Source organism: Stenella coeruleoalba (genome assembly GCF_951394435.1).
Source record: "Stenella coeruleoalba genome assembly, chromosome: 18".
NCBI lineage: Eukaryota > Metazoa > Chordata > Mammalia > Artiodactyla > Delphinidae > Stenella > Stenella coeruleoalba.
The window spans coordinates 77,228,502-77,255,008 of record NC_137164.1 but is presented as its reverse complement, the minus strand read 5'-3'; the positions used below and the strand labels follow the sequence as shown (position 1 = coordinate 77,255,008).

The 26,507-nt window shown below is 60.5% G+C and overlaps 1 protein-coding gene across 4 annotated transcripts in view; it reads right to left on the bottom strand.

Moving 5' to 3' along the window:
- MCF2L (MCF.2 cell line derived transforming sequence like) overlaps positions 1-26,507 on the bottom strand; it is a 124,839-nt gene that overhangs the window by 54,671 nt on the left and 43,661 nt on the right. The window contains exon 1 of one of the 4 annotated variants that reach the window (XM_079903040.1): positions 21,058-21,340. The exons of 2 other annotated variants lie outside the window; for them this stretch is intronic. In XM_079903040.1, the coding sequence (XP_079759166.1) occupies positions 21,058-21,163 (106 nt within the window). In that variant the 5' untranslated portion in view covers positions 21,164-21,340. Of the gene's footprint in view, positions 1-21,057; positions 21,341-26,507 lie in introns of those variants that run through there. One more of the 4 variants, XM_079903039.1, reaches the window with a different exon arrangement.

The window sequence follows — 26,507 nt, the reverse complement described above, 5'->3', positions numbered from 1 at the left end:
GGGCTCCGCAGTCAGACAAACTGCGCTGGCAGGTGGATCTTAACCGCTGCGCCCCCAGGGAAGTCCCCAGGGAGAATTCTGGCCCGAGATCTTCTAAGGTCTGAAGCTGTGTGCGGAGCGGAGAATGACCTTGCCCTCGGTGAACGGGCAGACGCGCACCTGCAGCCACCTGTGAGCAAGGACGGTCCGTTGTCCCCGAGGCTCACACAGAGCTGCTCTGGCCTCTGGGCCACCTCCTGGTCCAGAGGCTGTGCTCTATTTTGCAGAACCACCACCCGTTATGTGCAGGGTTCCCGGTCTCCTGGGCGGTGGACCAGTGCTCCACAGGCAGGCGGGAGCTGTGTGACCTTGGGCGTGTTACCTAACCTCTCTGAACTGGTCTCTTCGTCTGTAAATCAGGATAATTGCGGCATCTAGCTCTGGGGAGGCAGTGCACACGTGCAGCATGGCGTCTGGCATGCGGTGGGTGTTTAACTGCTGCTAGTGTGCAACCTGGCACCTGGCGCACTGCACCTCGGGGAGGTCGGGCCAGGAAAGGGCCGCATCCACCCCTCAGCCTCTCCCGTTTCTTCTGGCTCTGCTGCCGTTACCGAGAGCAGGGACGTGCCCACGGGGAAAGGCGGGTTCTGGGTGGGATGGCCCCACCCCGGCTTTCCCTTCCCGCACCTGCTCCGAGGCACAGCTCCGCCTAGGACCCTCCACCCGGCCTGACCGTCCTGCGTCTCTCAGCTCAGCTGGGGCCACCCCAGCGCCTGATCCCAGAGCACCGGCACCCCCGCTGCGTGCGCGGCGGCTCACGTGTCTCCAGAGCAGGCCGCCCGCCCCCAGGGCTCCCGAGATGACCGGAGTCCCCGTCTCTGCTGCCCGACCCACAGACACCCGGGTCGCGGAGCTGGGGTCTGGCCGCGTGCTCGGACGGCCGGGTTCACCCTGGGTTCAGCGTGGGCACCGGGCTGGGGCCTGGGATGTGCGCTTGGACCAAGGGGCCTTGGGCCCCGTAGAGGACCCGGAAGGGGCCCCCTTGCCATGGGCGAGGGCCTCCGTTGCATCCACACCGTGGAGCTCCAAGCGGGGTCGGGCTGCCCCCGCGAGGCCTCCCTAGAGAAGGGCCCTGATGAACTAGAACCAGACCTGCAGGACGGGGGTGGGGGGGTGGGGGGGTTGGAAGCCCAGCAGGAGGCCTCGTGGCCACATCGCAGGCAGGTTAATTTACTACACGTCCCTCTGCGCAGTGACTCCTGAGTGCCCAGAGCAGGCTGGAGGGATGAGGGTGGTTCACACACCCAGCAGGGAGCCAGGCGGCAGGTGGGCCAGGTGAGAGGTCGGGGAGGACTAGGGCAGCCGGGGGCCTGGGCTGCAGCCTCCGAGCTCGGGCATCGGGTGTGGGCTGGCACGGAACAGAATCTCTGTGGACCTTTTATTACCAACAACGCTCATCCTAGTGACCCCCGTCCCCGCGCAGCACCGGGCAAACCCTGCCAGGGTCCAGCTCCCGAGCCTGGCCGGCCCACCAGGCAGGTCGTCACACACGATGGCCCAAGGTTACGACGACGCAGTGGGCAGAACTGCTGACACCCACCGGCTCCCCATGGCTCCTGGGAGCCCCCAGAGCCCGGCCAAGCTGGAAAGGGGCGGGGGATCTGCAGGCCGGGCCGCAAAGCAGCCCCGGGGCCAGACGGTGGGCGTCCCTCTCCTGGGCCTCACGGCTCCTCCCCCGGCGGAAAGTCCACCCCCGCCCAGGGCCTGAGGGTCAATCCTTTCCAAACCTTCCTCCTCCTGGGCGTCCTGGGCCCGAGAGCACCTGCCTGATGAGTTAATGTGGCCACTTAAACATGCACCCAGCGGCCCACGTCCCCGCGAAAGAGCGGGTCTGAGAGCAGAACAGCAGCCCCGCCAGGCAGGCCCCCGGCTTCCGTCTGAGCTGTGCTGGAAGTCCCTCGCGCTCCTGCCTGCTCCAAAAGCCGCGACCCTCAGCGCCCAGTTAGCTGGAACCTGCCCTCGTGCTGTTTGCGTCTCATCCCGGCCGGGCGGGGCCTCCACAGGGATCAGGGACACGGTCCAGATGGGATTCCAGGCCCTGGAGATGACCGGGAGGGGGGCTGCGGCTGGGGTCACTCTGGCCCGGCCTCCCCGCAGGACGCACCAAGCAGAGGCCGCAGGAGGTGCCTCGAGGGCCTGTGGAGGACGTGAAGCCTTCCCGGGGGCCCATGGCCAGCAGCTCACACACCCTTCAAGCCACACCCCCACCACGCCCTCTTTGCACGTGAGCACTTCGGGGTCCAGTGAAAGCCAGCAGGTCCGAGCAGCGCGCCGGCAGCAGGGCCTCACCCTCACTCGGCTTTGGGTCCAGCCTCCCGCCACGCTGGGCCCCCGGCAGCTTGTCGGACACGTCTCACGAACACACCACAGATACACACACGTGTGAGCCCACTGCTGCTTGGAAAGGAAGGAGATGTGCGACGGCTCTTTTCTAAAACAGCCACGTGTCAACAGTAAAAGCAGCAGGTCCGTAAAGCTCAGGGACGTCCACCTCCTTCCGCCCCTCCTGGCTCCGAAGGCAGAAGGCGGGGCTGCGAGCAGAACCCCGGGGACCTGTCCATACCTGCCTCGAAAAGCAGCTCACAGAGCGGGCCCGACACCCACACCGCGCTCCTGCAAGGGCCCCAGAAGCTCCCCAAACCCTCCCCTCGATGGTGGACACGCTCATCCCACTTCCTAAGTGTCCGCAGCTCGACAAATCTGAGACCAAACAAGGAACTGCATTAACCTTCTCAAGACACACCCCTCCCCCACAAAAAACAGAATCAACGATGCACAGGGCAGAGGAGGCTGGGGCCTTGGGCGACAGGGACAGGAGCGCATGTCACCCTGAGCCTCACCCAGGCGGTCCCTGCTGACGGGGTCCCTGATCGCCAGACGGGACAGCTCAGAGCAGAGTGGGGCTTGGGCCCTCCACGGACGCTGCCCCGCCGGAGCTTGACTGTGGAGCCCCGGACACACACAGGAGACAGGGGAGAGACACAGAGGTAGAGAGACAGAGACAGAGAGTGAGAAAGACACAGAGAGACAGAGGGACTGCGGGGGAGAGGCAGAGACAGTGACACACACAGACACAGCGAGACAGACGAGACAGACCAAGTGAGAGAGACAGAGACAGAGAGAGGAAGGGGTGGAGAAGGGGTGACGGAGAGGGAGCTGGGGGAGGGGGTGGAGAAGGGGTGACGGAGAGGGAGCTGGGGGTGGGCAGCGGCGGGTCGTGCACACCTGGCGACCTCCCTGGTTTCAGAAGGGACAGAATGGGAGACCCTGGCCCTGGTCTGGGAGCGTGGCTCAGCCCCGCTGTCCTGCTCTGTGGGCTCCGCTGCCCTGGACGCGGTGAGGGAGCTGTGGCCTCGCCACGTGACTCTCATCCATTCCATCTGCCCAGGGCCCAGCTGCCGGCTCGGCCGGTGCCAACCGCTCCCCTCGCCCCCCATCCTGTGCAGCCTGAGCAGAAGTGAGGAAGGAGGTGCAGCGACCTGTCTGCAAACACCAGGCGCTCATAACAGTCAGCATCCGGTTACAGAGCCAGGTACGGGCCACCTGGGGAGTGTTCCCCAGCAACACCAAGGAAGAGGTCCCAGCACATGTGCCAACAGCTCTGGGAAACTGGACCCACGCGTCCTTCTGTAGGAAACCAGTGGATGGTTTCCAGAGACTGGGGGAGAAGCCCTCCGCCCCTCAGGCACCCCAAATTGCCTCAGGACATTCACTCAAGAGCCCGTTTATCTTAAAAATAAAGCACGTGTTAGAAAAACACCTAGAATTTTTGAGGGAACGTGGTAAGAATCAGAGCAGGAGTGTAGCTTGGAAACAAAGGGGCGGCTTTGATGACCACGCAGGTCCACGCAGGAGGGAAGACTACGGCATTCGGTAGGGAACGCACCGCCCACTGGCGAGCCTCTAAGCTCTAAGCCCCAGGAAGCGTTCCTTTCAGGATCCCAGCCTTGTCACCTTGCTGCCACCTCAGGCGTGAATCACACGCTCTCACCCTGTGTGCCAGCTTGTGTTCCGACCTGGCCACCCAGGCGGTCACCGTCCTGAGCCTTGTCCATCAGGAAACTCACTGATTCCCTCGTCTCACCTTCGGGTCACCTCGTTATAAAACCGGAAACTTCATGCACTGAAGGCTAGGGTGCGGCTGATTCATTAAAATTTACAAAAGACCATTTAACGCACTGTTGGTCAATCCTTAGCAGGAGCACCCACCGCAAAATGAACTCACGACAAACCACTTCCAAGCGAGCACCCTCCGTCCCTAGAAACGAGCCCAGGAACCTGGGCGCCCTCCCGGGCCCAGCTCTTTGTTCTCGGTCACCACGGGTGTGACCTTCCCCCAGCCAGGCAGGTACAGGAGCGCGAGCTGCAGACCGCCCCGCGGTGCTCCCCCCGCCGGTCCAGCCCCGGTCCCGCTGCGTGGAGAGCCCCCACCGGCACCCCCCAGCATCGGCAGGTCTCCCGCAGCCGGAACAAAGGAGCTTCCAGGCGGAGCGGCGACTGTGGCCCGGTACCCGGCAGGCGCTGCCCGAGGATGAGAATGAGGATGGGGGGGAGGGACGCGCGGCACGCCCACCCGGGAGGCTGCCTTCCGCGCCCGCCACCCGGCCCGGACCCCGCGGACAAGTCCCGAGTCCGGCGTGGGCGCCGCGCCAGACCCCCGGGGCCCCGCCCCGGCGCGCACGGGCCCCACGGCGCCCACCGGCGCGCACCTGTGCGGGTCTTCAGCAGCAGCCACAGCGCGGCCAGGTCCCGCGACAGCAGCGAGAGGAGGCTTAAGGTCATGCTGTCGCCCGCCGGCAGCGTCAGGAGGTGGCGACCGGCCGTCCGGAACGCCCGTGCTGGGCGCACAAAGGGACGTGGTCGGGCTCCATGCTCGCGCCGCCCGCCCGGAGCGCGAGGACCCGGGCTCTCCCCGGGGCCTCGGGTTTGCCGTCCCCGAGCCCGGGGCCTGCGGTCGGCTCCCTTGCTCTGTCCGCCGCCGGTTAACCGTGCGGCCAGGCGGCGGCAGGGCTCGCACAGCGCCGGCTCCCTCCCCGTCGCCCGTCCAGACCCTCCCTGCGGGGGGCCCCCCCGCGCTCAGTGGCTCCCTAAGCCGGGCGGGCGGGAGGCAGGACGGCCGGGGTTGGGGGCGCAGGACCCGGCCAGGACGTCCCAGGGGCGAACCCCCAGGTCCTCGGCAGCCAGACCTCAGAACACCGCCGCCAGGGGCTGGGGCACGGGGCGGGGGATGGGGTGGCTGAGAACAAGGAAAATGGGACGGGGTGGGGGGGCGGCCGCCGCAGGGCAAGGGGGGCCCCCGGGGGAGCTCGTTAAAACGCAGAGTTTGGTTCTGCAGGTGGCGCTCCCGGGGGAGGGGGAGGCCAGGCCGCCCCCCAAGGACCAGATCTCCAGCAGGAAGGACCTGAGGGGCTGAGCCCAGCCTGGAGCCGACCCACCTGGAGAGGACGGCCCTCGGGCTGGACCAGGACTGCCTGTGGCTGTGCATCCACGGGCAGCGAGGGCTCCGTCCTCTCCATCGTGGGAATGAGGCAGATGTGACCTCCCCCAGCCTGGGCCCCGGGCCGCTCACCCCAGGGGAGGCTGTGGAGTCCAGCTGCTCTCGCCACTGGGGGCACCGGTCGTGGCGCCGCCAACGCGCGCCCCGCGCTCCCGTCGTGTGTCACGTGGTCCCGGGCCTGACCTGGCCTTTGCTGGATGGTTCCCAAGTCTCCCTTGAACGGCTCCTCTGCGGCCTCCCACTGGCGCTGGCACACGAGTCCCGCGAGCACAGCTCTCACACCCTCCGCCCAGGGGCGGGGCCCACGGACGTTCCTGCAGATCGGGGTGCAGCTCCCAGCGTGGTGGGCAAGGCCCTCTGTGGCCGGGCCGGCCCAGCTCCTCCCTGGGCAGCCCTCGCCCACGTCCCCCGACACGCGGCCTGCGGCTCACACCTCAGGCGGGTCCTTGCCCAGAGCACGGCCTCCAGAATCACGCTCAGGGTGGCTGGCCTCTGACCGCTCGGAGACGCGGAGACCACAACGGCCCCCTCCTGCCCCAGGGACACCTCGGGCATCCAGCATGGTGGTGGACACCTGCCGAGTGAGCGACTGACAGCCTGAGAGGTGACCGTTCTGAGAAAGGAGTCTTCAGGCCCGACATGCTCTTACCAGGAGGTCGTGGCGCACGCCCGGGGTATGTCCAGCCTCGCCTGCTCCCACTGTCCGTTCTTCCCGACCGACCGAGTCAAGGTTGAAGGTCCGACCTCCAGGCCACTGTCTCAGGCAGGTCGCCACACTCCTCGGCCAGCTGCTGGGCCACGAGCTCTGGGTTCACAGGCTCAGCTGCGGGCGCCCTGCTCCAGTCCCAACGTTTCCTCTCCAGGCTGTGCTTGAACGTGAGATGCGTGCCCGGCCCGCTGCTGGGTTGCGTGGCCTCCGAGGAGAGGGCCGAGGCCCACAGGTCTGGAGGGTGGGGTCCTAACGCCCGCCCCGTGCTTGTGCAGAACCAGCCAGCAGGCGCCGCGCTTCAGCGTGCACAGGACAACACGCGCTCTCCGTTAAAACCGGTCCGCTCCGGATACCCGAGTCGGAGACACGTGATCTGTTCATCCAGGAAACGTGCGGCCTTGGGCCGTTGAGGCGTGGGGTCGGTGGGAGGGGTCAGCGGAGGCCGGGGGCTGCTCTTCCCCCAGGGGCCATGGTCAGGGGAGCATCAGGGCAAACTGCACACGGTGAATCAGCCCCTGGTCTCTCTACCCCGAAGACCAGAGAGCCGAGAGGCACTGGCACCACTGACACGTCGGCACACCGCCAGCCCTGTTCCCGCATCCACGGCGCTCGGGTGCCCGTGTCTGCGCCTCAGCTTGTGTCTGCCGCCGCCCCCCAGGGCCGAGCCCCCTGCTACACCTCCGGCAGCCCAGGGCAGGTGCGTCACGAAAGGAACGTGATCTCCGGCGGGAGAGGAGTGAAGAGGAGGCCGCTCCCTCTGCAGTCACCTGCCCCCACTGGCTCTCCGCAGCCCCAGAGGCCCTCGGGGTGGCGTCCGGGCCACGGGTCCATGCTCGAATGGCTCTCCTCGGCCTTGGGCCTCCGCGTCAGTCCCTGTGTGCCCACCCACTCCCCACGTGGCCCTTGACCACAGGCTCCACCACAGACCTGGAAGCCACCGGGGTTTTCCTCTCGCTGTGCTGGCGGCTCTAGGACCATCGCTTCGGCCCCTGGTTTTGACGTCCACCCGATGCTGTGCTCTCAAGAGTGGGCCGTGCACGGAGTGAGGAAGGGCGTGCGGGCCAGCTGGGGCCAAAGGGCACGCAGACATTTCTCGCAGTCTCTGGGGATGGCTCAGTAGCTGATGCCCCGCAGAGCCTCAAGGACAGGCCCTGGGCCAGGGATGACGAGTCACACTGGGGGACAGCTGAGCCGGAGCCCAGAGTCACACACGGATGCCACTGACATTCGGCTCTCGGGCTGGCGGGTGTGTCCAGCTGGGGGTGGGGGGGTTCGTGACCTCAGCCCCGACGGGCTGACACGGGTTACTTCTGCAGGGTTGGCTGCGTCCCAGGCCCGTGAGCTCACTCAGGACCTGGCTCCAGGGCCGGCCGCTGGGCCAGGAGGGTGTTTGCTTAAGATGTCAACGCTCTCCCAGGTGCAGGGTTCGGTGAGTTTGCAGATATTCAAACCTCTTCAACCTACAAAGAAGGCAATTTTATGCGGCTCCGCCCAGCAGTACAGGCAGGCGACCAGCGCAAGATGGGGAAAGAACCAGCGGGCAGGAGAGGGTGCAGAGAATCCGGGGAAGGAGGCCTGACGGTCGGACAGGAACCGGAGGCCAGAGGCTGCCGACCACGGGCCCCAGGCGGACGCCCTGAGAGAAAGGCAGCGGGCAGGGGCAGGGCCTCTGTTCCCTGGAGAAACCCGCTGCGAAGGGCGGCCCAGCTTCCCCCGTGACCCTCCAGGGGCTCCCGTAGCTGGAAGGACACGTAGGCACGGAATTCAGCGTGAACAGGGCATACGTGAGCAAACACAGCGTCTGGCTCACGCGCACACGTTTAGCACACGGTATAGGCGGCGTCATGCTCTGAGCACACAGGGTGCACCCCGGCTGCACCCCGACCTCCCGCCTAGCTGGTCCTGTAGATAGTTACAGACACTTGGTATTAATTCTTCCTTGCCCAGGGATGCAAGACAAGCTAACCAAGCCGCCACCCTCTCCAGCCACGACCCACTGCTGATAATGTGGGAGGGACCATCCCTCACTCACAGGCGCGCCCTTGTTTGCGGAGGCCACCCTTGCCACCTGGTCCTGTTTCATCGTCATGGCAACCTGTGAGGCAGGTGTCCCTGATCAGCAAAGCCTCAGGCAGCAGGGAAACTGGACACAGCGCTCCTCAGTCCTCTCCAGGCCTAGTTGGCCCCTGTCCCCCTCCCTGTCCCCCTCTCGTGTCCTCACTGTCCTTCTAAGGCCCCGTGATCCTTGCAGCCCGGGTCCTTCCCACCCCCAGCTGCTGCCCCTTAGCTTAAGGTGCTCCCAGTGCTCTGCCCCGTTTCTTGTGTCCTGCAGCCCCGCCCACCCAGCTCTCCTAAGCTGAACGCGTCACCCCCGCCCCCAAGGTCACCCGCGGTCACAGGATAAGCAGCAGCTTCCCTGGAGCAACGGGCAGGCCTGAGCAGCTGGCCTGAGCGGCCGGCCATCCGCGCCCCCCAGCTCCCGCACGAGCTCCAGCCGTGGCCGCAGCAGTGAGAACCGAGGAAGGTGTGCGGGACCCGCAAGGAGGGTGGGCGGCCACCGGGCAGAGGGCTCGCAGGCAGCTCGTCCCCAGGCAACCTCTCGGCTCCCGCAAGCACCGCGGTCCACGCATCCAGCTAGCGAGTCTGCAGCCGGCGCCCTCCAGTCTTAAACCGGAGCTAACCGCCCCCACCTGTCCCCCGGCCCCACGTCCTGCCTCAGGGTCTATCGGGGGTCTAGCCCTGGCCCCAGGCATGCAGCTCCTTCGCCCCCACCCCCATTCCTTTACCCGCCCCCGAGGCCTTCCAGTGATTCTGGTTTTGTTTGGCGGCTGGACTAGTCTCCTGGGAAGGCGGGTGGAGCCTGCCCACCCTCCACGGGCACCCCACGCTGGTCCTCAGCACTGTCCACGTGCTCCGGACCCTCGGAAGGGCTGCCTCTTCATCCTCAACCCAGGATGACTTACGGCCTCCCGGCCCCGAGTTAACAGCGAGCCTGAGAGGAAGGGGACGTGGGCTCGCGGTCCAGCGGCAGACTCACGGAAGGCCGCCACGAGGCCATGCTCGGAGTCTCCCCGCACTTGTCGCTGTTGCAGCTGGAACCACTCGGCCGACGGCCCCCCCTCCGTGCCCTGGGCCTCCCCCGCGGCCACAGCCTCCAGGCCAGGTGCCTTGCGGGCTCTAAGCACGCGCACCTCCGACCCGCGCTTCTTGCCACGGGGGGACCGAGGCTGGCGGGGACGTGCACCGGGATGCGGCTCTGTCCGTCTGACCTTTGCCTGTAGGGTTCAAGTGCCAAGGGCACTGGGGGCTCTGACCACGTTTCGTGGGCGGCCTGAGATGGGACACGTGAAATCAGGGCCGAACGTATCCCCGCGGCATCAAAGACGATCCACCCGCACCCAGCCCGGCTGCGGCAGAGCCAGGCCGCTTCTCTGTCTCTCTGGCTTCCCTTCCATCTGACTACAACCCGATTCCGGTGCCCAGTCACCCTCCGGGACAGCATACACCCGGACGCGCGTCCCACAGGGCCCCAGCCGGGCCTCCGCACCCGCCCCAGCTCTACGCCGCCCCTTCCTCTGCTCACCACTCGGTTCTGTGTCTTACGGCATGTCTGCATCCCGTGTGCTGGCACGTATGCTTTCCTTTCCCATTCACAGCAGGGATGAGCCCTGACGTTTTAGGGCTGCCCACAGCGGGCAGAGAGGGCTGCGGGAAGTGCTCAGTCCTCACTTTCATTCTGCACAGTGACGTGCGTGGGGGTTATACTGGGGGTGCCCTAAAATCTCTCGGTGACTACGGGAACCGAGGACTGAAAGACGGACAGAGGTGAGGCCAGCGGAAGCCAGTGACACCTAACCACTCGGGTGGAAGGCGGCACGAGGGGCTCAGGACCCCCTCCCGCGGGCCGCAGAGCAGACGTGCGGCCCGCAGGGCTGTGAGCCGGGCTGGGCGGCCCCGCCCACCTCCGTGAGCTAAACAGGAAGACTCTCCTGCCCCGAAGGAAACAAGACACAAGAGCTGCAGATACTATCGCCTGCCTTCCGGGCGGGGCCGGGATGAGTGTTCATCTGCACCCATCACTCTCCACCCTCCGGGGCAGCGGGAACAATGTTCCATTTGTTCTGCACAAGCTGCGACCTGGACAGAAGGACCGGGAGGGGGCCAGGCCCCGCCTGCTAGATCAACCACTTCTGTCACAAACCCAGTAACTGCGGGGTGGCTGAGAGGAGCAGACGCAGGGCAGAGAGCAAACGCAGCTGGGCCTGAGGCTAATACAATGTCACTGCGTGAGGGCGAGGCTCGGTCCGTCCACTGGACACCCGTGGGTCCAGGACACCCATGGCTCCGGGACACCCTGGGGCTCAGCCAGTGGACGGCAGGTGTCCAGGGCTCGGAGGGACGCCTGACTTACTGGGCCCTTCCTGCCCCCAGAGGAAAGGCAGCAGCGTTCTCCCCGCCACTGGAAAGCACAAAGGGGCTTTTGTTGTGGGATTTAGGACGTAGAGAGGTGACACGGGCTTTTCTGGGCTGGACCACGGTGGTCTCGGGAATTCTGGATCCTAAATCTGACCTCCGAGCTGGTCTCAGTTTCCTTAAGGGAGAGGTCGGGACAAGGTGACCCACCCTCCGGGGCTCACAATCCCCTCCGTTCACAGGGTGGCAGGACCCTGCCCACGGGGCACAGAGGAAGGCGGCCCTCACCCAGGATGTGGGGTGCAGACCTGCCTGAGCCAGTGCTGTGTGTGCCTGAAGGGCTGAAAGAGTCCCGAGGGGGCGGCAGCTCAGGTCCCAGGCAGGAGGCTTGCGGACGGAGCCCAGAAGTGAAGACAGCAGGTGGGCGGTGCTGCCGGGCGGGGTGCTTAGGAGAACCGAGGGGGCACCAGATGGGGACGCCCACGGCCCACCGGACCCACATCTGGGGAAGATGGTCCCGAGAGTGGGGACAACGGATGGAGGAGACAGATGCGGCGACGGGAAGATCCCTCAGGAGGGGCAGATGTCATGACGCGTTTAAAGCTGTTTCCAAAACAAGCTTCCCGTCGCAGGCGACTCGGGAAATTGTGGTACAAATGCTGTGGGGTTGGCGCACAGCTCTGCCGCCACGCGGGGCAACGGGAGGGCCTCGGTCCCGGGGTGGCCACCGTGGGCACTTTAGAAAACTCTGTTTTTATTTTTAGAACCTACCTCAAGAAACAAGAAAAATCTCAACTAAACAATCTAACTTTACACATAAAGCAATTAGAGAAAGAAGAACAAAAAAACCCTGAGGTTAGCAGAAGGAAAGCAATCATAAAGATCAGATCAGAAATACATGAAAAAGACATGAAGGAAACAATAGCAAAGATCAATAAAACTAAAAGCTGGTTCTTTGAGAAGATAAACAAAACTGATAAACCACTAGCCAGACTCATCAAGAAAAAAAGGGAGAAGATTCAGATCAATAGAATGAGAAATGAAAAAGGGGAAGTAACAACTGACACTGCAGAAATACAAAGGGTCATGAGAGATTACTACAAGTAGCTATATGCCAACAAAATGGACAGCCTGGAAGAAATGGACAAATTCTTAGAAAGGTATAACCTTCCAAGACTGAACCAGGAAGAAATAGAAAATATGAACAGATGAATCACAAGCACTGAAATTGAAACTGTGATTAAAAATCTTCCCACAAACAAAAGCCCAAGACCAGATGGCTTCACAGGTGAATTCTATCAAACATTTAGGGAAGAGCTAACACCCATCCTTCTCAAACTCTTCCAAAAAACTGCAGAGGAAGGAACACTCCCAAACTCATTCTATGAGGCCACCATCACCCTGAAACCAAAACCAGACAAAGATACTACAAAAAAAGAAAATTACAGGCCAATATCACTGATGAACACAGATGCAAAAATCCTCAACAAAATACTAGCAACAGAATCCAACAGCACATTAAAAGGATCATACACCATGATCAAGTGGGGTTTATCCCAGGAATGCAAGGATTCTTCAGTATATGCTAATCAATCAATGGGATACACCATATTAACAAACTGAAGGAGAAGAACCATATGATCATCTCAATAGATGCAGAAAAAGCTTTTGACAAAATTCAACATCCATTTATGATTAAAAAACTCTCCAGAAAGTAGGCATAGAGGGAACTTACCTCAACATAATAAAGGCCATATATGACAAACCCACAGCCAACATCGTTTTCAATGGTGAAAAACTGAAACCATTTCCTCTAAGATCAGGAACAAGACAAGGTTGTCCACTCTCACCACTATTATTCAACATAGTTTTGGAAGTTTTAGCCACAGCAATCAGAAAAGAAAAAGAAATGAATCCAAATCGGAAAAGAAGAAGTAAAGCTGTCACTGTTTGCAGATGACGTGATACTACGTGCAGAGAATCCTAAAGATGCTACCAGAAAACTACTAGAGCTAATCAATGAATTTGATAAAGTTGCAGGATACAAAATTAATGCACAGAAATCTCTTGCATTCCTATACACTGACGATGAAAAATCTGAAACAGAAATTAAGAAAACACTCCCCTTTACCATTGCAACAAAAAGAATAAAATACCTAGGAATAAACCTACCTAAGGAGACAAAAGACCTGTATGCAGAAAACTGTAAGACACTGATGAAAGAAATTAAAGATGATACCAACAGATGGAGAGATAGACCATGTTCTTGGATTGGAAGAATCAACATTGTGAAAATGACTCTACTACCCAAGGCAATCTACAGATTCAATACAATCCCTATCAAACCACCAATGGCATTTTTCACAGAACTGGAACAAAAAATTTCACAATTTGTATGGAAACACAAAAGACCCCGAATAGCCTAAGCAATCTTGAGAAAGAAAAACAGAGCTGGAGGAAGCAGGCTCCTGGACTTCAGACTATACTACAAAGCTACAGTAATCAAGACAGTATGGTACTGTCACAAAAACAGAAATATAGATCAACGGAACTGGATGGAAGGCCCAGAGATAAACCCACGCACATATGGTCACCTTATCTTTGATAAAGGAGGCAGGAATGTACAGTGGAGAAAGGACAGTCTCTTCAATAAGTGATGCTGGGAAAACAGGACAGCTACATGTAAAAGAATGAAATTAGAATACTTCCTAACACCATACACAAAAGTAAACTCAAAATGGATTAAAGATCTAAATATAAGGCCAGACACTATAAAACTCTTCGAGGAAAACATAGGCAGAACACTCTACGAAATAAATCACAGCAAGATCCTTTTTGACCCACCTCCTAGAGAAATGGAAATAAAAAACAAATGGGACCTAATGAAACTTAAAAGCTTTTGCACAGCAAAGGAAACCAAAAACAGGACCAAAAGACAACCCTCAGGATGGGAGAAAATATTTGCAAATGAAGCAACTGACAAAATACTAATCTCCAAAATATACAAGCAGCTCATGCAGCTCAATATCAAAAAAACAAACAACCCAATCCAAAAATGGGCAGAAGACCTAAATAGACATTCCTCCAAAGAAGACATACAGATGGCCAACAAACACATGAAAAGCTGCTCAACATCACTAATCATTAGAGAAATGCAAATCAAAACTACAATGAGGTATCACCTCACACCAGTTAGAATGGGCATCATCAGAACATCTACAAACAACAAATGCTGGAGAGGGTGTGGAGAAATGGGAACCCTCTTGCACTGTTGGTGGGAATGTAAATCGATACAGTCACTATGGAGAACAGTATGGAGGATCCTTAAAAAACTAAAACTAGGGCTTCCCTGGTGGCGCAGTGGTTGAGAGTCTGCCTGCTGATGCAGGGGACACGAGTTCGTGCCCCGGTCTGGGAAGATCCCACATGCCGCGGAGCGGCTGGGCCCGTGAGCCATGGCCGCTGAGCCTGCGCATCCGGAGCCTGTGCTCCGCAACGGGAGAGGCCACAACAGTGAGAGGCCTGCATACCGCAAAAAAAAAAAAAACTAAAACTAGAATTACCATATGACCCAGCAATCCCACTACTGGACATATACCCAGAGAAACCATAATTCAAAAAGAGTCATGCACCACAATGTTCACTGCAGCTCTATTTACATTAGCCAGGACATGGAAGCAACCTAAGTGTCCATCAACAGATGAATGGATAAAGAAGATGTGGCACATGTATACAATGGAATATTACTCAGCCATAAAAAGAAACGAAACTGAGTTATCTGTAGTGAGGTGGAAGGACCTAGAGACTGTCATACAGAGTGAAGTAAGTCAGAAAGAGAAAAACAAATACCGTATGCTAACACATATATATGGAATCTAAAAAACAAACAAACAAATAGGTTCTGATGAGCCTAGGGGCAGGGTAGGAATAAAGACGCAGATGTAGAGAATGGACTTGAGGACACAGGAAGGGGGAAGGGTAAGCTGGGACGAAGTGAGAGAGTGGCATGGACTTATATACACTACCAAACGTAAAATAGCTAGCTAGTGGGAAGCAGCCGCATAGCACGGGGAGATCAGCTTGGTGCTTCGTGTCCACCTAGAGGGGTGGGATAGGGAGGGTGGGAGGGAGGCACAAGAGGGAGGGGCTGTGGGGATATATGTACACATATGGCTGACGCACTTTGTTACACAGCAGAAGCTAACGCACCATTGTAAAGCAATTATACTCCAATAAAGATGTTAACAAAAGAAAAACTCTCTGAAGCCAACGTGTTTTATTTTAAAACACCATTTACCTTTGTGCTACCAGACATAACTAAACATTATTTAGACACTGGGCCAACTGTTTTGGGCTCAGAAGAGATGCCTGATTCATGGTGAGGGGGGGTGGGGGGGGACCGTGGGAGGGACAGGCGGTCTTGGGGGAGGAGCATGGGGGCCGGACCCGCTAGAGGACAGGGTGGAGCCTGTGCGGGCGCCTGGCCAGGGGCACCGGGGGCCTGAGGGAGCGTCCTGGCCCTGCCCCGGGCCTGCAGAGGTGCACGGACTGGACGGAAGGGGCTGCAGCCTCCCGCTCCTGTTCCGTCAGTCTCACTGGTCCCGCACGCCCTGCACCAGCCGGCCAGGGAGGGGGCATCTCTGCTGCTGCCTACCCAGCTCGGGTGCCCCAGGGCCGGGGGGCAGGATGCAGAGGGGCCACCGCCCTCAGGTGAGCCAGGCAGACCCGAGTGGAGGTTCCTGCGCTGGGCCGGGGGCTCGGAACCCTCTTCCCTCCTGGGGCCACCCGCAGAGACGCAGGTGAAGCAGGAGGCCTCGCCGCTTCTCCTTGCTCTTTTGTACGTTTTAGATGCGTGATTTTATATCGCAGAACCTCATCCCACAGGTACTGAACCCCCTCTGCTCCCCATCCCACACTGGGGAAAGAAAAGCCAGCACAGCACGTAAAGCACACGAAAGCATCTCGCGCCCGGTGAGAAGCAGCCGCGCCCACGCAGCAAACAGCCTTCGCGCTGCCCGGCTGTTCGCTGATATCACTCACGCTTCCCGGGAATCACAGCAAACACGGCGGCGCCAGCAGGACCGCGCTGGGCACGCCTCCCCGGGGAAGCTTCCCACCCTCGGTTCACTGCCTACAGCCCCTCGAGACGCAGACTATCGAGAGCAGCCGCCGCTGCCCAACGCCCGCGGCCCTCGGGAGGGCTCGGTCTGGGTGTGCCCCACCTGACGGCGGTCCCCGCGGCGCCTCTGCCCTCGGGGCGGACGTTCTCCCACCTCCACGTCCGGGTCTGACGTGCACGGCCACTGGCAGCAGCTCTGAGCGACACCTGCTGCCGGTGGGGATACGCCCCCAGCCCGCCTCCCCGGCCTCTGCTCTTCGGGGCGGAAGCGGAGCTTTCTGAGACTCAGGGCCACACGAGACGCTGAGGTCCCAGGAGCTCGAGTTCCACTTCCCCATGGCCGCTCTGACTCAGTTTCAATTCACCAGCTGAGTATTTTTAGCCAAATGTGGGGAGAAGGGCACCCGCTCTGTGGATGCTACTGTCATGTGAAGAGCAGTTCCGGGGGGAATTTGGACATGCAACCAACGTGAAAACGCCGGAGGAGAATCAAAACAGAAAGTGCACTGCCGGGATTAACTTCATGCCTGGCAGGCTCAGGGGGACTGGGCTGCGTCCTGGGCACTCCCACCCTGCCCGGGGGCTGCAGTGTCCACCCCTCGGAGCCAAAAGTGTTTTCAGAAAGTGCTGGAAGGGGCAGGCGGTAAGAGACTCCGTCCCGCCCACATGAGACCCAGGCAGAGACCCGGTGGCCCCCAGGCCTGTGCCCCTAGAAGAGGCAGCCCCTCGGCCGTCCTGTCCCCGCTGTCCTCTGGGGAAGGGCCCAGAGAGGCGTGTGGTTAAGCGCGAGCCACCGCTCATGGCGACCCCAGGGTGCCTCCCACAGAGAGGACGGGACTCAGCCCAGAGGAGACCCGCTGGCCAGCGCGTGGCCCGGGTCCTGCCGGGACGGCCCAGGGGGATTCGCCAGCAGTCGCAGCTCCCCGGAAAGCCCACCACAAAGCAGCTCTGCCACTGAACCGCGCTTGGACGTAGCAGCAGCTGACGTCCAGGTGAGTCACCTGCTCGTGCCTCTCTGTCAGGGGCTCGTCGGTACTGCGTAGCTAACAGCTTTGTTCTGTTCTGCGTTCTGCATGGACTTCGTCCTTCAAGGGCGCTTGAAGGAGGTCCGGCTGCAGCTCTGACGGGTGTGGCGCTGGCTACACCAGGCTTGGACTGGCAGAGCTTGTGCTATTAGCCAAAGGGAGAGTCATCTGACGATAACCGGGCGAAGGGCTCACACCCCATCCCTGAGCTGTTCCGAACGCCACGGGGATGCAGGGTGCACGTGACCCACCAAGACACCCTCCCTCGTCAACACAAGAAACCTGCACGTGCCACGTCCACACTGCACAGCCGCTGCCACCGCGGCCGGGTCCCTGCCCCGTCCCCTCATGCCTCCGGGGAGTGACCCCAAAGGACTCACCCTCAGCTACAGAGAGCAGCCAGGAGCAGCAGGCAAAGTAAACGTGGTAGCTTCTCATCTCCTCCGAGGGGGTGTGGGCAGCCGCCCGTCTCCCGCGGCCGAGGAGCCACCGCTGCCGGCAGCTCCCGCCCACTGAGCTTCGCTCCCTAGAATCTGCCTGCGACCAGCCGGCTTTCTACTTTTGCTTCACGTGGCAGCCAGGACGCACCATCACAGGGCGGCTACCGGCCCGCGGGCCAGCGCTTCCACTCCCCCCTGCCCCGCGTGTTTACGCACAGGCTCGGGCCGTGTAGCTGTCCCAGCCTCGGTTCCAGGCACGAGGGACACCTCCGCGGGCGAGGGACATACACCTCCGCGGGCGAGACATCTGTGCTCTCCAGCAGGGACGTGCTCCTCTCCGCCTGGGACTCGCCGGAGGTGCTAATCAGACGATACCGTCCTGTCCCATCTGATAAAGTCCAGGAGGGCGGCCACGCTTGTCTCAGGAAGGGGAGGGAGTGCGGACACAGGCACTGCGTCCAAGGCCCCTCGCGTCTCTTCCCGGACTTCCATTCAAGGTGTGCATCTCTAAGCCGTGTGGGCGTGAAGCAGCGGCCCCACCTGGGGACCTCCCTTCAGAGCCCAGAGAACGCTGTGCCGCCCGGCTGCCACGGTGGCCCTGCCCTGCCCACCATGGGGATGGTGGGAAGGCTCCCCTCACTCAGTGCTCAGAGACGAAGGTGGGCAGAGTCCCCAAACCCCAGCCAGCAGGCGCCAGTGAGGCTCCCTGTTGCGCAGCGGATGGAGCCCAGGCCGCGCAGACCACGGGGCCTGGGGCAGGCGGCTGGCGGGTGGGCCTGCAGCCCCAGGGCTCCTTGGGCCGAGACCCCGCCAAGACCCAGACGCCTGAACACCCCACTCTGTGTCCTCCTTGGATCTGGGGAAATGCGGGAGCTTGCAGCAGGAGGCCAGAGGAGGAACTTCAACCAAGTTGCCTGAAATTCAAAGTAATAAAAATACGAACCACCACCAGATTTCCTCAGACCGTGACGCGTCTCCTTACCCACAGCGGTACGGCCCGTAGGGAGACACCTCAAGGCGAGTCCTTCCCCCGAGAAAGCACTGTAACTAAAACGGCACGTTCTCTCCGTCCTCACAGCTCCCATCAGCTCCCAGCCGTGTGCTCCAAGAAGCCAAACGTAATGACCGCGGCGAGCGTAAGTGCCCGAAGCTCCTCTAACTCCCACAGAGATGAAAACCACGTTCACAAGGGAAAACCCGAGCGGGAAAGACCCAGAGCGTCAGGGCCGGGCGTCGACTGTACTTTCCCAGATTCGTGCCCACGTGCGGCTACTCTCAGGAAACCGGGGCTTCTCGGGCGCCTCGGCACAGACCTGGGCCTCCACCGCCCAGGCCCACGGGAGCGGCAGCTCCGCGGCCCGTGGCCTGGTGTCCTGAGCATGACGGCGCGGTCCTGAGACAGTTTCGGCCCGAGTCAGCTCCCACTTCACACAGGCTCTCCTGGAACAATGGGGGGAGGGGCCCCGGCAAAGGCTGGAACCACACTGATGCCTCAGCCGACTCTGAAGGGGCCTCACCGACATTTAGGGCTGTTTTCAACATTTTCAGGTGCATCGATTTTCCAAAAGAAAGAAAACCTTCCAAAGACGTCGCCTACTGAGTGTTCCAGTGCCTCTAGGGCACACAGACGAGCGGCCGCTTTCCTCCAGAATTCCTTCCAGAAGGGCCTGTTTTCTGGGCACGTGACCTTGCATTTAAACATTTCCCCTTTTTGCCTCTGCTGCCAGGAAGCTCAAGGGAAAATTCTGCGCTCACTTGCAGTGATCAGCTCGCCCACGCGCCTAAGGTGGGTTTATCTGCTTCTTTAAAAATCAGTCCTGGTCCTGTGCAAAACTGTCCGTGACAACCTGGAACACCTTCCTATAAAGAACTGTCAATTCTGAGGGAAACAGTTGGCTTTCCTGCTCATTGGGACTCAGTCCCAAATGTCCCAGAGCAGAGTGGACCCTCCTCCCCACTGCTCGAGGGCCCACTGCAGGAAGTGTTCTGCTTCTGAAAGGGTGGCAGCTCCTTGTAGGAACAGAGCAGAGGCGACAATCAGGTAGCTGTCCCTGTTCCCCTTCATGAACTGATAATGTCCACTCTGGCGATCAACGAAAACCACAGCCTCGCAGCCACACTTTCTCCTGCACCCTCGCCTTGCAGCGGGAAGTCTGACCTGTTCATCCCCTAACTTGAAGGTGCTTCTTTCCACACTCCCCCCAGGGAAATGGCTGAGGCGCCTGGGAAGGTCTGTCCATGGGACGCAGAGGCCAGCCTGACCTAGACATGTGCATGGATGGGTTCGCAAGGAAGGAACCAGGGCAAACTCACAGGCAGGAAGGAAAGCTGCGGCCAGACTGCTTCTATGGGAGCAGGAAAAAGCGATGCTGTGGGGACCCGAGAGCTTGGGCACTGCTCCTGCAGGACGAGGAAACTGATCCCAGAAAGGCCAGGCCAGACGGGGCGGGGTGTGGGGAGCAGACGGACAGAGCGGGAGGTGGAGGCTGCATGGAACCGCACTGACCAGGGGCCACGTGTGTCACAGAGCAGGTAACTGCCCACCGTCCACGCTGGATCCTCACGACCAACAGGCAGAGCACAGAACAAAGGCGTCTAATGTGCTGACCAGGAAAAGAGAAGCTGCTTCGGTCACATGGCCCCCTTTCCCCAGATCTCCGATGGTCACAGCCACCCCCGCTCCATAGAGAGAGGACCCTCGGGGCCCCACTTCATAGCATAGGGCCCCTGGAGCCCCAGATCCACTGCCCCGACGCACACCTGGGGCAGACTCAGGCCCCACCCTTCCCCCCCCGGGCGTCAGGACAACAATTCAGTCCTTCTGGGGTTGGGGGTCCTGGGTGCCACCCTAAAAGCCACGGCGCAGATCCCCAGGGCCAGCGCTCGTCCGGTCAGGCTACTCGGGGACCCCGCCGCCCGGGTGGAGTGCCCAGCCCACCGCGGGCTTGGGAGGGAGACAGGAGAAGGTCTGACGGTGTACTCACACCCCTGAGTGCACCGGGCCAGGCGGGGGCCCACGCAGCCCCTGGTGACGGCCCCTCGCGCTGAGTTTAGGGCAGGAGTCAGTGGACCTGGTGAAAGGCCTTGCGTCGTGGGCGCTGACGGGGTTGAGCCCAGAACGACGGCCACGGAGCCGGCAGCGTGAGGCTGAGTCCAGCTCCACCGGGGCCACACGCGCAGCTCCGTCCAGTCGGGGCGCCCTGCCCCCTCTCTCGGTGCCCCCCAGCACCGCGCAGCTGTCCAACACTCCCCAAAAAGGAGAGGACCGTGGGCCGAGCCACAGAGGGGCCGGCTCTGACCTGTTGTTTCTGATGCCGCACGTTGCAGACACACGGGCGTCTGTCCTGGGAAGCGATCCCAGCCTCATGGCTGCGCGGAGCGTGCCTTGGTCAGCACCCACCCTCCGCCCTCCAGGTCCCCGAAGGAGGAAGGGGCCCCCCGCCGAAGGAGCAGAGCAGGGAGACGGGGCTCTTTTCTCCAAGTCAGCCCCGTGGAAGCCCCACTCCTGGGGCAGTCAGCCAGGAAAACCATCCTTTGAGACCACGAGGGTTTGACCTGCGCGGTCTGCCTGAGCCTTTCCCAGCCAGAGCCCGGGGCCCTCGGGACAGAGGACAACGTGAACCAGATAAGAGCCGCACCCCAGCCTCAGTCAAGGCTGCCCAACACGGCTTTTCTATTCCAGCCTTTTTCCGAAAAGTCCTGTGAGTGGCACACGTTTCTTTGGTGAAAGAAATATACAGGGAGCCGCCCGCCCGCCAAGGCACCCAGGCGCTGGTTCCCACGCCCCGCGGCCAGCGCCACCCGTCCCGCCTCACCGGGCTGTGGGCACCGCGAGGCCGCCCGACGCCTCCAGCACTGCAGCAGGGGAAGCGGGCAGAGCCAGCGCCCGGGGGGGCCCCGGGATGCGCCCCTCTCGGCCATCGTGTCGTCTCCCCACCGGGGACACAGCGGCGGCGGCGGCAGCAGGTCTTCAGGACGGGCTCACTCGAGGGCTGCCCCGCAGGGCTCCGTCGGGGACGCTCACTCGAAAGCCGAGCCGACGCTGGGACGTGGAGCGGGGGTGCGGGGCGTGGGCTGCGCGCTGCGCTGGGACGAGGCCCCGGGTGACCTCGGGTCTGCCGTGCACGTCCAGGCCACGGTCCCCACACCGCCCGACACCGCCAGGCGACTCGGGCAGCTGCGCACCGGGGGGCCTGGCTGCAGGCGCAGGACTCGTCAGGGAAGGGCTCCGCTGTGGGCGAGGCTGGGCTGTCTACTTGCAAGTCCTGGGCGTTTCCTTCCTTGGGGGTGGGGAGTGGTGGCGGAGCTCCCAGCCTCGGGGGCCGCTAGAGCCAAAGCCCCTTCCAAGCTCAGGAAGCCTCAGGTCCAAACAAACAACGTGGCAGGAGGGCCTCAGGGGACGCGGCCCGGCTCTCTTGAAATAAACCGGCAGTTCCGCCCCCTGTCACTCCTGCAGCTCGGCTCCGGGAGAGGAAACCCTAACGCTGCTTTGTTTGGTGAGCAACACTTTCCACACAGAGACGCTGAGCCGCCCCTCGGCCAAGGCCCCCCAGCAGGCTGCCCGGGACCGTCCGGGGACGCCTGTGCTGCGGGCGGCGGCCGGGCACCCCGGGCGTGGCAGAGCCCTGCACGCAGCTCCCTGCCGATGACGCCGTGTGACACAGAGCCTCCCGGGCTCCGGGCGCTTACTAGATGCTTGAGGTCGCAGGGTGGGCGTGGGGAGCACCTGGGTGCCCTTCCCGGAGCCCGGGTGACAGGGCCGCACCATGATGCCTTGGTTCACCCTCCTCCCACGAGCGCTCCCGCCACGACACGACACCCAAGCCGGAGCAGACGCCGTCCACGCTTGCGTTTTCACACCGGCTTCCGAGAGAGGCTGGCCCGGCACACGATCCAGAGGAAACAGATGGTGCGTTTGATGTGGCATGTCCGGGACACAGGCCCCTTCCCGCAACCAGGGTGCAGCGCCTCAGGAACAGCCACGTGGAAACGTGGTCCCTACCGGGACCCGCAGCGAGCCATCGCCCTGGGCTGTGTCCCTCCCCATGCGTGCGGCTCGCACAGAGACCCCTGAACGCTGGGGGTCGGGCCGGTGAGTCAGAACTCGCCCCCGCGCACCGGTGCAGACGGTTTATGACCCAGTACAGTCTTCCCACCCAGTGGCCGGGGTTAATCCACTTTCTCCCAAATATGTAATTGTTTTAAAGATGTTACTAATTAAACCCTTTTCCAAAAGTCTGCTCTGCGCTGGGGCCTCACTCACAAACTGCTGGTTTCTTTGTCTCGCACGTTTGCAGCCTCGGGTGTCAGAGCATCCTGAGACTGCGGGATTTTGCCAGCAGTTGGTGGGCGTTTCCTCCCCAAGACCCCGTGAAAAACTCACAAAGACTCCTGAGAGCCAGGGCTCCTGGGAGGACGCTGGCCGGGTAAGCTGAAGGCCATTCACGAACCGGACTCACTTCTCTGGACCCAGGGGTGTACTTCATACAACGGGGCCTCAAGTTACTAGGAAATTCCATAAATGGCATGGCTTTTGGCAGTAAAAGAGCCTTCAATCCTGCCAGGGGAGCAGGGAGTCATTCAGTGCAGGTCTGATGCCAAGTGAGGCACTGGGTGATTGAAAATTCAACCCTCCGGGGGCAGGATGCAGGCGGGAGCACCACGCTCCGAACTGAGGTGCAAAAAGTGTGCCCCTCGCTCTTCTCGGGACGCCGCGTACAGAGGGCAGCCCGTGGCTCGCACGTGGAGTCAGCGGATTCCCATGAAGCCGTCGCACCGCTGAGCACACCTGCACCCGAGGAGCCCCTGCCCCGCGGAGCACGGACAAGCATGGCCCTACTGCCCACTTCATCCCTCCCTGGGTTTTTCCTCGACCTGGTGCCTGGTGCCCCTGTTGCACTGGGTCGGGGGGAGAGGGGATTCGTTCTGGCTGTGTGGTCTCGGGTCCAGTGAGCATCGAGGTCCACAGGCGGCCACACACCCGACGAGCCCTTCTCGGCCCCGGCCCCGTGACCTGGCACCGCTCTCGGCCACAATCTGTGGTCCCACTAGTGGCGGTTCCTGAGGCAGCCGCGCGGCCAGTCCCGCCTAAGTTGTTCCGTGTTCAGGAGGGGCGTCGAGGAGGGGTGCTTTCTGTCATTTCCAGGCACATGTCTTCCCTCTAACAAAGAAAGTTCTGGGAGCTGGGCGATCAAGGTAACCTGTAGGACTTGCTCTGGTTCTAAAACTCAGAGGCTTCTGTAACCTAGGAATAAAACCATGTGTGGAGAAACAGGCCATTATAGAGTCTGGAACTAGTTACTCTTAAAAACGAGCTTCTTAAACGATATGCTTAATTTCTCTAAGTAAAGGATACGTCACAACTGACTGACCAATCATGACAACATCTGGAGATGATGTCCAAGGCGTATTACTTTAGAGATCTTTGAAAACACAGATAACAGATGACAAGGTGATTCAGGTCCTTTCTAAGCTGTGTTTGCAAAACTCTTTTTCTTTTCTTCTCTTTTTGGGGCAGCATGCACAATCTTAGTTCCCTGACCAGGGATCGGACCTGTGCCCCCTGCAGTGGAATCGTGGATGCTGACCACTGGACCGCCAGGGAATTCCCACAAAAATCAAAGACACGGATTGGGTCGTGGCTGGGCCACATTTTACATAAGGGTCTTCCCTGTGCTGGGAACAAGCACGCAGCCCGTGAACTGCTCAGGTTCTAACACTGATCACGTCTAGTGACGGCTGTGTCTGTTCCCGGCGAAGCTTCCGGATCCAGACAGAACCTCGCAGTCACACTCCACGTGGTGGACGTGCTTGCCCTGCTCGCCCGGCCTTGGTTCTGCTCCCTAAGCGTCCGGTGAGTGAATGAATGAAAGTGTCCACAGGAATGAGTGATCCTGTCCACGCTAAGGGTGTGGTTTCAGATGAGAAGACAGTAAAAACTTCAGTCCTCCAATTGATGGAGGCATAGTTATAAACTGATAAACACAGAGACCTACCATCTAGGTGCGTTCAACTGCTTTCCATATTCTGTTATCATTTAAGTATCAAATGACACGTTCCCCTCCTTAAGGATTCAGGAATCAAAACAGTAAAACATCTTGTCCTTAAAGACAAAGCACCCTTACAAAGGTGAAGTCGTGTGGGGGGCATTAGTGCACCGTCCCTAACATCTCGTCCAAGATGTCATCATTTGGGGACATTTTGATACCAGTTCTTTCCTTTGCTGAAGTAAGTACCACGGCCACGCAGATGACGATAAGCATGAGGAACTGGTCATGCTTTGAGGCTGGGACTCATTTCTTTCACACCAGTAATAATGGAATAAAGCAAAAACCCAGAGCATTCGTTGAAACCCCAATTGAGACACGTAAGAGGCACTTAGCTCGAAAGCTGAGAAACAACCATCAGCTCCTTTGTATTTTCAACTTGAAATTTTCTTGAAAGTCTCCTCCCCAGAGTTCGACTTCCTCTCATACGTGTGCATCTGTGGGGTCTGAGCTGGGGAAAGGGGTCTGGGCCCCGGACTCGCCCGTGTGTGTCTTCTGCACACCTGCCCCGCCTGGGTCATCGGCCCTGGCCCCCTGAGCCAACTCCCACTCCCCCGGGACACTTCCTTTTCCTTCTCACTCGCCTGGAGAATCCCTACCTTTCATTACTGGGATGTTAGTCAAATGACGTAGTTAATAACACGCATAATAGAGGCCAGGGCGTGGCCAGCCAGAGGCCCAGCTCTGCACAGGGCAAGGGGGTGTGAGGCTGAAGGGAGCTTCTTAATTACGTGCTGACTTCTACTTGGGAAAATATAATTCTTCCTTTTATCAAAACACAAGATTTTGACAATCATTTGCTCAAACCTTAAGTCCTGTAGAGGAGCACACGCTTTCTCTGACTCGTCAACTGCCCATGTTTGGTCTATTTACGTATGGGGAAAAGCAAACTCCAAAGATGAAAACCCAAACACCTGACAAAGAGGTATTAAGTGAATCCTCAGAGTTTCCCACCCACCAGAGAAGAAAGAACCAGGTTCCAGCTGCCGATCAGCCGGGGGACGCTCACCCCAAAATCCCCCTGCGTCCTCATCGCGCGGGTTCACTCTGAAGCGACCCAGGAAAAGCACAGCTTCCCCAGGAAGAGAACAGCCCCCACATCCCGAGGAGACGTGAAGCCTGGCGCTTCTGGAACCTCAGAGGCGGTACCTGGCAAATCAGAAAGACAACCCTGCTCAGTCCTGGGGAGGAAGCCGGGGTTGCAACAAGCATCTCAAGACAGAGGACAGCTGCAAGGGCGGGTGACCAAGGCGCGTTCACGAAACCTCAGCAAACGCTGCCCTCAGCCCCACTTACTGCTTCCCTGCGTGTGGAAGCTCTTCAGATAAAGCCACTGTTGCCACTTTCCAAAGCTGAGGAGTGCTGTGCTCCATCTACCATCCTGAGCAAGCCCCCAGGAAGTGTTACGAGGGGGCGGGGAGAGGTGGCCGCCCTCCTCGCAGCGCTGATGGTAGGGGAGGGGGGCCGGGCCGCCTCGCTGGCTGTAGGACTCAGGCTGGTACAGAGAAAAGGCAGCTCAGCCCCAGCGATGCCAACCACAGGGCGTGGGCACCGTCGGGGGTCCGGAGGAAGGGGTGAGCGTCACCAGGGACCCTGGACACAGAAGAGGAACCACAAGCCCTGCCACACCGAAGGGAGGAAGTCCCCTGCCCAGGCGGGCACATCCTGGAGGGACCAGGCACGACCAGGGCCAGAAGTGGGCGCGCTGGGGGCGGAAGTGGCAGTCCTGGGCTGGAGCCAGGCTGTCCCAGGTGGGGCGGGAGTGCAGGGGGGCGGCAGGACCACAACGACCAGCCGCACAGCCCAACGGTTTCCTTAGGAACAACCCAGCGCACAGCGGACTCCGCGGGGTGCAGGCCGCACAGGCCAGGACAGGCTGTGGCTGCAGCGGCCCCTCCCCCGGGCCGTCAGTCTCCTGCACGTCCTCTCCACCCAACGGTGTCTGTTTTCCCTACAAAGAGACGGCTCAGGTCAGGCCTGGCACAGAGCTACATCCGCTTCCCTCTGCCGGGGCTCTCTAGGGAGCTCAGCGATAGGAACCCTACAAAGCCTCCCTTCTTGCAACTGATCACGGCTTTCAGAGGACACGGCTGTGGGACGCCTGGGTCCTTAAAGGGAACAGGTCAGACACGTGAACACCATGTACTCAGGTGCTGCTAGAATGATGGTGCTGGGACAGCATCCCTGCCCCCAACAGGCCGAGTTAGCAGCTGGGACAG